The 12,500-nt window shown below is 38.8% G+C and overlaps 2 protein-coding genes across 5 annotated transcripts; both read left to right on the plus strand.

Moving 5' to 3' along the window:
- Positions 1–1,564: 1,564 nt before the first annotated feature.
- On the plus strand, positions 1,565–5,144 carry eif4ebp2 (eukaryotic translation initiation factor 4E binding protein 2). The gene is made up of 3 exons (XM_026190008.1): positions 1,565–1,906; positions 4,079–4,258; positions 4,359–5,144. The coding sequence occupies exons 1-3, from the start codon at positions 1,774–1,776 to the stop codon at positions 4,388–4,390; spliced, it is 345 nt and encodes a 114-aa protein (XP_026045793.1). The 5' UTR covers positions 1,565–1,773; the 3' UTR covers positions 4,391–5,144.
- A 1,954-nt stretch (positions 5,145–7,098) lies between these two features.
- Positions 7,099–12,252, plus strand: rps24 (ribosomal protein S24). Of its 4 annotated transcripts, XM_026190007.1 has the most exons (8): positions 7,099–7,133; positions 7,851–7,955; positions 8,597–8,662; positions 8,755–8,964; positions 10,619–10,732; positions 10,951–10,953; positions 11,584–11,604; positions 12,167–12,252. In XM_026190007.1, exons 1-7 carry the CDS (start codon positions 7,110–7,112, stop codon positions 11,587–11,589), a joined length of 528 nt encoding a protein of 175 aa, XP_026045792.1. In that variant the 5' UTR covers positions 7,099–7,109; the 3' UTR covers positions 11,590–11,604; positions 12,167–12,252. The 4 variants fall into 4 exon arrangements, with proteins under 4 accessions (XP_026045792.1, XP_026045788.1, XP_026045790.1 ...); XM_026190003.1 differs by lacking the exon at positions 7,099–7,133 and having other exon boundaries at positions 7,740–7,955; XM_026190005.1 differs by lacking the exons at positions 7,099–7,133; positions 10,951–10,953 and having other exon boundaries at positions 7,740–7,955.
- The last annotated feature ends 248 nt before the right edge of the window (positions 12,253–12,500 follow it).

Consider the following 12,500-nt stretch of genomic DNA (forward strand, 5'->3'; position numbering starts at 1 on the left):
TAATGATCATATATCTCCTACTTTCACTTCATGCCTCCTCTCCGATAAACCTGCTGGAAGGGGGAAACAGAGAATCCATGTAATGCCATCTACAGGTGACAAACTGGAACAAGATGGCCTCGCCCTGCAGACCCGTGCAAGAAGCATTTTGCCAGTACATTGATTTTGGTCTGGCTCGTCAGATGCATAGTTTGTGAATTTATAGTTTGTTCTCTGTCTGGTCTAGTTTACAGACATCCGGTCTCTGTTGACAAAAATTATAACACAATATAACACAAAATTACACACTCTCAAACATGGAAACTCTTTGCATCACACACACATAGAGAATCACCTTTTCTTTTGAAAAAGAATCATACAAGAATGTGCATAGTTAAGCTAAAGGATTGGGCATGGAGCTCTAAACTGCATGAATAACTACAAACTACTCTTAGCTCCTTCCACTATTTCTTGTCAGTTGTCAATCATGCTTCAGCTTCCTGCACTTGTTGCTGTCCAGTTCATCTTCTGCCCTTTCTTTTTTGGATCCAAGTGCCTTGCCATTATACTTGTTTTGATCTGTAGATAATGCTTTCAGCTAACTGCCAACATAAGTGCTCAGAGGTGACCGTACAATCATATTCATTTGATCAGCTCACCACTGACGCTACACCTTCTGCACTGCTTTGAGCTCCAGGAGGTTAACACAGCAGACCCATTATGACCAGATACAGCTGCCAGCTGCCCTCCATCCAACAAGTGATGCACCCAGAAACACTGCTTTTACTAGCTTTTATTCTCTATTTCTATTCTCGCAGAAACTTTAAGGTATATCTGTGTTTTGTAAAGGTTGATTTAAAATCCCTCTTCCGACTACACTTCAATTCTGAGGCAAGCGGAGTAGATGATCCCAAAGTGATCATCTATGAGAAAGCTTCCAATGGCTCGTTTTGGAGATCATCTCCCTCGCACCCCCCTCTATCACACCAACCCTCTGCATGTCCTCCTTCCCTACATCCATGAATCTTTTCTGAGGACAAGATTCATGGATGTCCTCTTTTCCTCTTGCCTGCCAGCTCCATCATAAACATCCTATTGTCCAATATATTTTTTTTCTCAGTGCTAACATCTCCAAACCATACATCATAGCACGTCTCACTACCATCTTGTAAACCTTCCCTTTCACGTTTGCTGCCATCCTTCTCATAGTTGTCTCTTCAGAAACCTTAAAAATAGAAATTAACGTGGATGTGTACATATTTTATAGCAACACCAAACTCAGTTTTAAGAATTATTATAATTATTTAATAAATTTTTAATTATAACCGCCTCCTATTCTGCTATTAAACCCTTTTTTCATAAAATAAAAGATAATGTTTTCACTTTTAGCAAGGAAAGGGGAAACTCTACATGCATGTACAGCCATGTCCCCCCATTTGTTTTTGTTTTTTTATGTTGCATGACAGAAACACCTACAAGTCCATCCATTTCTTGCCAGCATGCATGATTTCCGAAGAACATACAGGTTTCCCTGTTAACGTATAAAAAAAGGTTTTAACCGATAGTGACGCCTCGCACGGCTGACCTCACATCCGGACGCAGCTTGTCGTGCTTCCTGCCTTGCTGAGGGAGGGGACGGTGCTGACGGCTGGGAGGACGAAAGGAGAGACAAGAAAGCTTTAGGGAAGACATACGAGAGTGGGGAACGGCCCGGGTTTCCACCGTCCGTCGGGAAACAAACACCCCAGTTTTCTGTAGCTGCTGGATTTGTCACCAAATCAGCGCTAAACAAAAATGTCGACCAGTCGTCAGCTTAGCGAGAGCAGGGCCATCCCGACCAAGACGGTGTTGATCAACGACACAACGCAGCTACCTCATGACTATTGTACCACCCCCGGAGGCACTTTATTCTCTACCACTCCTGGAGGTGAGAGGGCAGCTCGCCTGCTTTGTCGTCGATTTGTAGGGAAAGAGGGGAATTTGGAGTGAGGTGGTGCTTGTGGTCTCAGCTAAGCTTCAACTGTGCCTGGCAGTGTTGGCCTAGGCTGCCTTGTCATCCAGATGAAAACAAAAACAAAGCTTAGCCCCGCCCCCGTGCGCTCTAGCTGCTGCCTGATTGGCTCGTTGGCAACGCAGAGATTCCATTAGTGCATCGTTACCTGAAACTGTGTATAAAGGTGTACTTGTTACATTTGCCAGCGGTGGTAAGCAGAAATCTGATGATCGTTAGATTACAGGTAAAGGCGTGTCTCTGTGGAAGCTCGTTTTCACCACTGGGATTTTTTTTTCATGCATAAGTCGAAGTTTTGACTTATTAAGTTACTAACTTCAAAATGAGTTATTAAGTCGATATTTTGACTTATGGATCGCAAGAAATTTAGTTTTTCAGTGGCAGAAACAAGCTTCCATATGTTTTAGCTTCAGTTCATAATACTGGATATGTGATTTCTACAAGGACTCAAGCAGGGTTGCCAAACATAAGGCCCAGGGGCCAGAATTGGCCCAGCAAAGACTCCAATCCAGCCCACTGGATGGCGATGGAAAATGTGAAAGAGGGCATAAATTTTGGACTTTTAAATGTATTTTAATAAGTTTTATACAGGTTTTTTTCTGCACATAAAGATCTCCACTTTGTCAGTGTATACGTACAATTGATTAAGTAACAGATAAACAATGAATTAAATGTTTTGACAATAGGTCTGCAGTAAAACAAGTCCTGTAAATGAACAGAAACTTGGTTTTGTAATTATAGCACAGTATGGGCCTACCAGAACCTTCTGTAAATTTCCACGTTTATTTGTTACAATGTAAGCCCAAAGAGTTGTGCTGACAGATTTATTTCGTTTACTACAGCAACATTTCTTTACCATGCAGAGAAACAGAGAAGTATTGTTGAGAATGAGCATTTGTTTATTTTTCTCATATTTAATGCAGATTAAATGTGTAGTTGAACTGTTTTCAGTTGCTGAAAGGGCAGTTTCACAGGTCCATTTCAGATCAAAATGGGCTGTAATGAGGCCCACAATGTAAAATGAGTTTGACATGCCCGCACTAAAGGATCCTTTCCAATAAGGACAATTTTACACAATTTTCCTGCCTGACTGGCATCACTGATATGCTTTATTCTGCATAGTAATAGTACTTACATAGAGACTTTCTGTTAAAGCATTCATTTCTAGAAGTGGGTGGTTTGATCCTAATATCAATATTATCAATATTGGATACTTTGTTTCTGTATTCTATGTTCAGTATGTAGCTGCTGAATTGTGTTAATTATTTTTGGGGAAACGAACAAAAATATCTCAAAGATGCACTACAAAAATATATCTGGACCTTTTTGTGTAGACTGTAACATTTATTGCATTTATGGACTTTAGCACAGATACAGGCAAAGAGAGGAACATTTACATTATAGGTCTCCAAAAAAAAAACAGTGCGCAGGATTACACAGCACTGTTTTTCTTTCATTATCAGCAAACGGTTTGTACAGGAAATGTCTGTATTAAGCATTACAACCACAAAAGGACAGTCAGTTTACAGTGAAATGAAACTGCTCAACTACACTCTAAATGCACATTTAGTTTTAGGCTAGAATAATGAATAGATGGGGTTTCTTAGGAGCAGGAAGAAAACGCCTGAGAGGAAGAAGTGAAACTAAAATTTGAAGAAGCTCAGCTGATTTGATCAGTCACACAGGTGCTGCTGATGAAATCAACTTGACCTGTGCTGCCGTTATTGTGAACAAGCTGATGTTAATGTTATTAGTTTCACCTGTGTTTGCCTGCTATGGAGAAGAGGAAAAAGGTCAAACTGCATCTTGAGTCAGCCACGAATGCAAATACTGTGATGTCACCATGGCCATCAAGACTGCAGATTTTAGTACGTTTATTCAGAAATTATTAGACAATAGTGTGTACAGGGAAACTCAGAACCTAATGGGGAAATATGTGCAGGAAGTTGGCTTCACTAATGTTATTGCATATAGTTGAATCTGGTCCCTGTGGATGAAGACCAGGCTTTTGCCTTTAAACAAATTAAGCTGCACCCATATTCACCATCTCTTTGAAAGGTAGCAGAAACTTGATGTTTCCCGTTTCAGGAACCCGGATCATCTACGACCGCAAGTTCCTCCTGGATCGGCGCAATTCTCCCATTGCCCAGACTCCACCGGCTCACCTGCCTGTCATCCCTGGCGTGACCAGTCTAAATGTTCTGACTGAGAACCGGAAGAATGAAGCCAACAACCACGTCACCAACCACGATGGGAAGCCTACAACTGGTAAAAGATCCACTGTTCCACATATTGATTAATTAATCTGCCTCTTCTAGACACATCTCAATACCTACTTGTCCTGTTCCCCTTTCTTTGTGCTTTAAAGGTGATGATGCTCAGTTTGAAATGGACATCTAACCGACTGGAACCACACCAGCAAAAGGAAATAACCTGGCAACACGTGTGCCAGTGGCTTGGCTTGTAGAAACCAATGTCGTGAGCCCTCATGGCAGCCATCTTCTTTAGCTCTTTGTCTCACTGCTGGATGTAATGTGTGTAAACCATGGGGATTCAGTCTATCATACAGGTACAGTTTGGCCATTGCTGGAAACTCGGTTTATTTGAATAGATTTCCATGGTTACCAGTTGCAGTACAAATTAACTTCACAACACGGGAGCTTCTCCCAGAATGCCCAAACAAATTAGTCCAATTTCTCGGGAGTCCCCCAGCAGAGACGTAAAACAGGAAATAATCCATGTTAATTGGGAGAGGAAGTGGTTATTTTTTAAATTTTTTCTTTTTTCTTTGCCTCGGAATCAATCGAAACATATGAAATTCCACACAGTCTTTGGTTTTGAAGACCCTTGTTAGCATGATATTTCAGTGATTTTTTTTTTTTTTTTTTTTTTTTAAATTGTTTTGAAACTACTTGAAAAGCCCCACAGTCTATTATTATTATTATTATTATTATTATTATTATTATTATCAGTTGGACTCTTTAGTTTCCAGTGATGGTTTGTAAAGGGATGCTGTGTTTTCAATTAGGTGAAGATTTCATGCTATTCCAAGACTTCACTCTTCATTATCAACACAAGGGTGCACAAGTTTCCAATTTCCAAGATATGTTTTGTTTTTTTGTTTGTTTGGCTTTTATGTTTTGTTTTGTTTTGTTTTTTTGTTTTGTTTGTTTGTTGTTGGTTTTTTTTGTTTGTTTTTTTTTAAATGAATTTTAGCCTGCGATTGAGCGGTTTTTAATCAAAAAATGATTGTACTTCCCACTTATGTAAGGTTTCAACCTGGCAACTGACAAACAAGCTTTTGATTTTAGTTACATTTCAGTGTAACAATATAAAGCCACTCATTTCATCACGACCGTGGCCTCGCTGTGATTTTTATTTTCATGTTTCTCATCTGCCAAAAAAATTATTATTATTATTATTTTTTTTTTTTTTTTTTTTTTTTTTTTTACTACACTTTGATCTTGTGTTGGCAGGTGCTCTGCATTCATAATTTGATAAAATCGAAGGATACTTGGCACCATGTGCTGGGAGCTTTCCAAACCAGATAAAAACATTTAGAAGAACATGGAAACGGTTAATATCCTGCTGATGTTTTTGGTGCGATACAAGATTTTGGAAAACTTGAAATAGTCCAGATGTTTTATATGCATTTTATTTTTTAATACGGTTTCTTAGTACTGAGTGAATTTGTTTGGATATGGGCACTGTCAAGCCTGTTGAATTGCAGCCAGAACAAACTGTTTGCATCAGGCTTGATGGATGCTGTAATCAACAAATCTGTCCCCCAGTGTCCTTAACCCATTTTAGATTACCTTGTTCATCTCATGAGTCACGCCTGCCCATGCCTTACTTTACATGAAATGCAGTAACTAGATACCTGGTCATCAATTTGTACTTTCCAACAGATGTTTATTTTTTCACTGCAACATTGAACAGGTAACATTGTACTTGGCAATTGAGCAAAAGGAATACTTTTTATTTTCTTTGCCATTTTTCTATCCTCAAACAGCTGTGAAGTTTTGAAGTGCAATGGTAAATATGGGATATTGAAGTTGGCAATGTGAGAGTACCGCACACTCATGTTCAAATAATATTTTTTCTTTTTAACACCACAAATCATATTCATACCTGCTAACTGTACTCTGTCCAAGTAGCAGCTCTGAATTCGGTAAATGACTCAACATGAAGTTTGTTTCTCAGTAAGACTGGAACCTCTGATGTCTGTCAGATTATTTTATTTTTTTTCTTCTTTTTGCCGTTATTAATTCTGGCCATGTTTTGTGATAAGTCTTTACGGCATTATAATTTACACGGCAGATTTCTTTCCAGTGACTTCAGTTTCACAAAGAGGGCTTAATATTATGCTTTGAGAGACAAATTTGAAACCAACTTTACTGTAATCTTTTGTTCTGATTTTTAAATGACGTTTATTTTAAATGAGACTCCAATGCCAGTGGACACTGTTGCTGCAAGATCAATAAAATTCTGTAACAAAGGAAAAACAAGATTTTTTGGGGGCTTTATTTTTCTTCTTTGTGTGTGGTTTTGGCAACTTGGAGAGGCAGAATCACACTCGTGCAAACAGGTGTGCTGAAGTTGATCTTTCTTATCTGATCACCCTTGTAAACATTTTCCTATGTCTTTTATTCATTGAGTGTTGTTTAGCCAACCACCTATTACCATCTAACACAATAGTGCATGTAACGTACTTTCTTAAAAAAAAAGAAATGGTGTTTGGTGTGTTGTTGGTGTTTACGTTCATAAGTAAATTGATTGCTCTATTTCAAAAGTGCATAATAAACAAGAGGGAGGATACTGAATTACCACCAACAACACTGCACCACTCACTTTACATGTTTGGAAAACTGCTTAATACTTAATCCTATCTCTGTTACTGCTCTTTCATAATCTCTTCAATAACTACATATGTATGTACATATAGAAACAAATCTGACCTATACTTGGTTTAAAAAGAAAAAAATATTTTTAAACTGTGTTTGGAAATTGAGCGACACACTTAGTCTATTCCCTAATTTTACTCCAAAAACTATATAGTCATCTCCCTATTTTTTTTTTTTTTTTTTTTTTTTTAGGGGGATGGGCATTGTTAAAGTGGATGGATCTTGAAGCTCCAAAAGAGGTGTGTGTTTGGAGTTACCCTGACAAAAACCTGCACTTACAGTGTCCTTTTTTCCAGCGCAGTTTGGAAATGAAATGTTTTCATCAAAAAGCAATTTGGTCCTACCTAAAAGGTTCAGCCCAGTATGTTACAGTATTAAAAAAAAAATATGTTGTTAGCTGTGTTGTGTTTTCTGTCCATCTCTTAAAATTAATGACTATAAAATGAGAATTGATGTCTAGTGAACTGAAGAACTGCCAGAAGTGTTGTTCATTATGTCATTTTACTCTGGAAGTTTGTTTCCTTCACTGAAAACAAGTTTTGTTGGACTGACTTACTCAAACCAATGCGAAAATTACTAAAAACTCCGAGAATCTAAAATGTAAATTAAGTCAAAATTTTTGAGCTAATGATCTAAGCGTTTGAGATAAGAACCTGTTTGTTTTTTTTAAAAATAACCCGATATTTTGTATAGCAACAAGAATTTTGATTTGTAAATGGAAAAAAAGTATTTTTTCCGATGAAAAACAATTTTTTAAGTGGCAGAAACAAACGTCCACAGTTTTTACCTCAAACGCCAAATGTTTTTATGGTGAGGAAAGTTCTGGATTTTTCTTTAAAAGTATCATATAATAGGCTCTATTTCTTTGTAGCGTAATTAAAATGTTTTCACATTTATTAAATATTGTTAGAAACCGAAATAAAATAAAATTTCGCCGATATCATCTTTTCCATCAGGCAGTACGAGTAACATGCTCGCTAAATTTTGTGCAGGCATTAATCCGGTTGCCTGCTGGTCCTTCCCCCTTTTCTACGTCCCTGAGCGAGGCCGGCGTCAAGATGGTGAGTCTTGTGGTGAAAATTGCGAGTAAAATCTGTCGATCATCGAGGCCATCCGTTCACCAACACACATTTCTCTCAGACCAAGTGATCCTTTAGAGCTGCTTTATAATAAAATGTTGATATTGTTGTAGTGTGAAACGATCTTAGAGAAATTTCAGAGATACCGTCAGGATGCTAGTCTGACTGAGGTCGATCCGCATATTGCACACACCAGAGGCTACACTCGTCTTTCCAGTCGTTGTAAATTGTTTTCTGTGCACCACATGGCCACATTAACACGCTTAGATAATACGTTAATTTAGAAAATAAACACAAAGTAGCGCAGCTTACAGTCCTACCTATGGCAGCTAACGTTAGCATAATTACACTAATGGCGGCCCACACGTTAGGCTAGCATGTTTGTTAAAGTACCACAAGAACACTTCAGTAACGGACAGAAATAGGCTTTACAGCAATTAGTTGTTTTATTTCTAAGTTAACACACCGTGTAAACGTTAGGAGAGTCGAGGACTTAACGGTTATGTCAACATAGTGGTATTTAGGTAGGGTGAGACAGGTGAGCCTCTATCTTCACTATTATGAGGCTCTTACAAGTACAGCAGTTTTCTCGTTGCTAATGCATAATTTCTTTTCGTCTTCAGAACGACACTGTAACAGTCAGGACCCGCAAGTTCATGACAAACCGACTGCTTCAGAGGAAGCAAATGGTAAGGGCTCTCATGTTCATAGTTGATCACATCTCGAGCTTAAGCTCTAGTCCTGAAGCAGCACATTTATCGCCTGCCCTTCCTCTCTGTAGGTCGTCGATGTCCTCCATCCCGGCAAGGCCACAGTCCCAAAGACTGAAATCAGGGAGAAGCTCGCCAAGATGTACAAGACCACCCCTGATGTCGTCTTCGTCTTTGGCTTCAGGACTCAGTTTGGTGGCGGCAAGACAACAGGCTTTGCCATGGTGTACGACTCCCTAGATTATGCCAAGAAGAATGAGCCCAAGCACAGACTGGCCAGGGTGAGTTTTGAATAACTTTGCCAAGTCAAGTCAACACAAGTGGCTATACAAAAATCAGAGAGCTGTCTGTTGAAATTGGTATATATGAGCAGGAGATGTATGTTCTCTCAGCCATCTCACAAATTTTGCACGAGTCTGGACCTCCAGTGTAATGTTATGGAATATTATTTTACCCGAGAAGAGGTTTTGATGACATTAGGACGTAGTATTTATTATCTTGAACTAGAGCCAGATTAGTACCAGATTTGATGTTTTTACAGAGTAAAATGTGACAGGGATATTGGCTGATATTCTGCATGTAGATGCATATAAACATGCGGTATGTTGGAGAGATATAGAAAGGGAAAATGATGGGGCTTCTATTGACTTATCAGGATACGCGTTTGTCAAAATAGTTAGCACCTTGCTATGAAGACCCTGCTTGAGTCATGATACCAGAGATTCAGGAAACCAATATCACGAGAAGTGCCTAATTCTCTGTACCCAATATGGCACCGTGGAGAAGGAAAAAGGTTCTCCCATGTATTTAAATCAAGATGTTTGCTGATTTGATTGTAGCAGACCATTTATTGAAACATTTTTAACAGTATGTTAAAACACACTGAACTATTAGGATGGTTGTTGAGTGGCCTCCTAATCGTTGTACAGGTATAATGTTGGCTACATTGCATTAGACTAACCATCCATATACCATGGACCATAGCTGATTTTACAGTGGCAAGCTGTCTCAAATAAAATAGCAACCAGTATTTCAAGGAAGCATCGCAAAGTACTTCCGTACCCCCAACTAGTTGCACTAGTCCCCCTCTTCCACTTAGTTGTTTTGCTGTGCCCTATGTGTGTGTGATGTTTCCTGTCCTTTTCAGCATGTAAGGATAGTCAAGCTTCAGTACACATGCTGCCTAAAAAAGATCTACAGCAGCAAAACACTGTTGCATTTTCAGAATCAGTTCTGAGGACGTCTCCATCGTATGCCATGCAGTGGAGCAGAGAGTATTAAAAACAGTGGGGTCAGAGCCATTGGGTGGACATACAGTTTAATGATGCCTTGAACTACCACTAATTCATTTTTTGCAGTAGCCTGTATTTAAAAGAAGAAAATGTGTTCCTGTTAGTAATAATGATAGTATCTCTGATAAAGAAGTGCTAACGGTGAATTGGTTCAGCCCTCCTGTAAACTAGATACTGAACACAGTTTTACATTTGATTGATTTTAAGTTTTTGGTGGAACTCTAGCAGAGCAGCCCTTGAACATAGAGGAAATGTCCTTTCTTAGTTTGATAACATTGTTATTAAAAAGGATGTGTCTATTGAGTCTTTTTTTTTTTAAAGTTCTTATGCCTGCACTGAGTTTCCTAAACTTTGCCTGTGACATGTGATTGTCATACAGTAGTATTTAAAGAGACAAAAACTAACACTTGAACTAATAAAAATAAGAACAATGAAACAAGAAAATCCACTCTAGAAACGAAATTAAACTAAATTATTAAAAATAAAAAGTGAGAATGAAATAAAATGAAAAACTAACTACGAAATATAAACCGTTAATAGCTCTGACTCTGACGGGTCTTTTTAAAAGCCTCTCACAGTCTCGAGGTTTCCCATGTTCTTTTACAGTCTGTAAAATAAAATGCGTTTGTCTTTGTGTCCTCAGCACGGTCTCTATGAGAAAAAGAAGACCTCCAGGAAACAGCGCAAGGAACGCAAGAACAGAATGAAGAAAGTACGAGGCGTCAAGAAGGCCAGTGTTGGCGCTGCTGGCAAAAAGGTATCGTGAGCACTCGTTGACCAACCTCATAGTTTTCCACGGGGAAATAGTCTTGACCATTATCCAAGCTACTGTGAAATCTCTGTATTTCTTGATTTTCATTACACACCTGTCCTTTTATTCTACCCTGCTAATCTTTGTTTCTCCACAACTCTTCTGCTATTTTAATTTCCTTTGTCATCTTTCCAATCATATCTCATTGTCTTCGGAAACTGTAGAAGGTAAATGCTTTCCAGAAATAGACTTAAATGCAGTGTGCAGATAATCCAGGAGTTACATTCAGTAGCTCAGTAACTCCTGCTTTTGCACCACCCCTGATCCATCTTTTCACTAAAGCTGTAGTGCTTTTGTCTTTGGATGTACACTCATCCAATATGAAAGGATCTGACCCCACCGGTTAATACATAATACTACCCATCCCTTCTCCTAGTACTAACAAGTACTACTGTAAACTAATAGTGTTGTAGTTTTATAAACCTGTTAACATAGCGAGGAAATCGCCCAAACAATAAATCAAAGTAGTGCTTAAATGATTATGTAATCTCTTGAAACCCTGCATACTTCTGTACCCTCTTTGGCATCAGTCACATAGAATAGATCTCTGAATGTCACAGCCCAGCTGGACAGTGTTTTAGCCCAATTCACTGCATCTGGAATAGCTACAGCACAGCTGGCTAGGAAAATATTGACACTGTCCAGCCATGCCTGTGGTGCTGTCTGTTGGCCTTGGTCAAAACTCTCGGGTCCATTCAGAGCTCTTTTCTATTCCACGTTTCAATTTTCAACATGTTAACATCGTTTTTGTGCCATGTTTTGTTCTTGATTTTGCTTCCCATGGATTTCTTTTGCAGAAATGAAGTGTCAGTCTGCAGGTATAGAAGCAGAACAAGCATGGTGTGCTAATGTGTTGCACATCAGACGCTGATAGACCTGAGCTTTGCCGTGCATGTCATCCCTTATTTTCCCTGCAGTTTTCCTTCAGTGTTTTTCACCCCCCGCAATGGTGTTTTTAAACTCCCAGCTTATGTGTTTTCCCACTACTCCAGCCCATTCTACCACTTTATCTGCTACAGTGGGCTTTTCCCACTCTGTCTTAGATTTGAACAGACTGCTTTGATAGTGCATATCTGTAGTTAATAGAAGCAGAGTGTAGCATGTGGGTTTTAGCTTGTTTTGTGTGGGAGGAAGCTCAACTAAAAGCCTGTCGATGTGTGAATTTTACTCTGGACATTATGTTCTTCAAGTAAAATGTCTTACTCAGACTGCATTCAAGTGTGAATTTAAACTGTCCCAACAAAAAATGCAACTTTTTTTTGTGAACATTTGTCTTTATTTGCACTCTTCTAACTTACTGAAACTCCCTGTGAGGTTTTCTTTTGCTGTAGTTTAAATTAAATTTGCTGTGGTATTGATTTTTTTTTTTCTTCCCCACAGTGATCCCAGACAGCCAGGGAGGGTCTCCGTGCTCAAGATGTTCTTGTATATTGTCATCAAATAAAGTTTGGAAAAAATTGGAAAAATGTGTCTTTGTGTTTATTTGTTTTTGAAAGAATTGAATTGAACATATGTTTTTAAACTCTAGACTTTGAAAGAAGCCAGCAGGTGTTTGAGTGTTTCTGTAAAACACTCGAGGAGTGAAAAGTCAGATAGCTGGCAGCCAGCCTTCTGATCTGAATGACCTGCTGTGTTTTTGTAGGCTGCCGAGTAGAAGCTGTTGGAAAAGCTGATATTTGTAGCTTTGACATCTGTGAATTTCATTACTAAGGAC

The sequence above is a fragment of the Astatotilapia calliptera genome, chromosome 13 (genome assembly GCF_900246225.1).
Source record: "Astatotilapia calliptera chromosome 13, fAstCal1.2, whole genome shotgun sequence".
Taxonomy (NCBI): Eukaryota; Metazoa; Chordata; class Actinopteri; order Cichliformes; family Cichlidae; genus Astatotilapia; species Astatotilapia calliptera.

Excerpts from the sequence above, each read along its gene's own strand:
- eif4ebp2 (XM_026190008.1), top strand. The coding sequence starts at position 1,774 with ATGTCGACCAGTCGTCAGCTTAGCGAGAGCAGGGCCATCCCGACCAAG. Across the intron at positions 1,907-4,078 it reads ATTCTCTACCACTCCTGGAG|GAACCCGGATCATCTACGAC; the intron begins GTGAGAGGGCAG and ends TTCCCGTTTCAG. Across the intron at positions 4,259-4,358 it reads CGATGGGAAGCCTACAACTG|GTGATGATGCTCAGTTTGAA; the intron begins GTAAAAGATCCA and ends TGTGCTTTAAAG.
- rps24 (XM_026190003.1), top strand. The coding sequence starts at position 7,776 with ATGTTTTCACATTTATTAAATATTGTTAGAAACCGAAATAAAATAAAA. Across the intron at positions 7,956-8,596 it reads GCGAGGCCGGCGTCAAGATG|AACGACACTGTAACAGTCAG; the intron begins GTGAGTCTTGTG and ends TTTCGTCTTCAG. Across the intron at positions 8,965-10,618 it reads CCAAGCACAGACTGGCCAGG|CACGGTCTCTATGAGAAAAA; the intron begins GTGAGTTTTGAA and ends TTGTGTCCTCAG.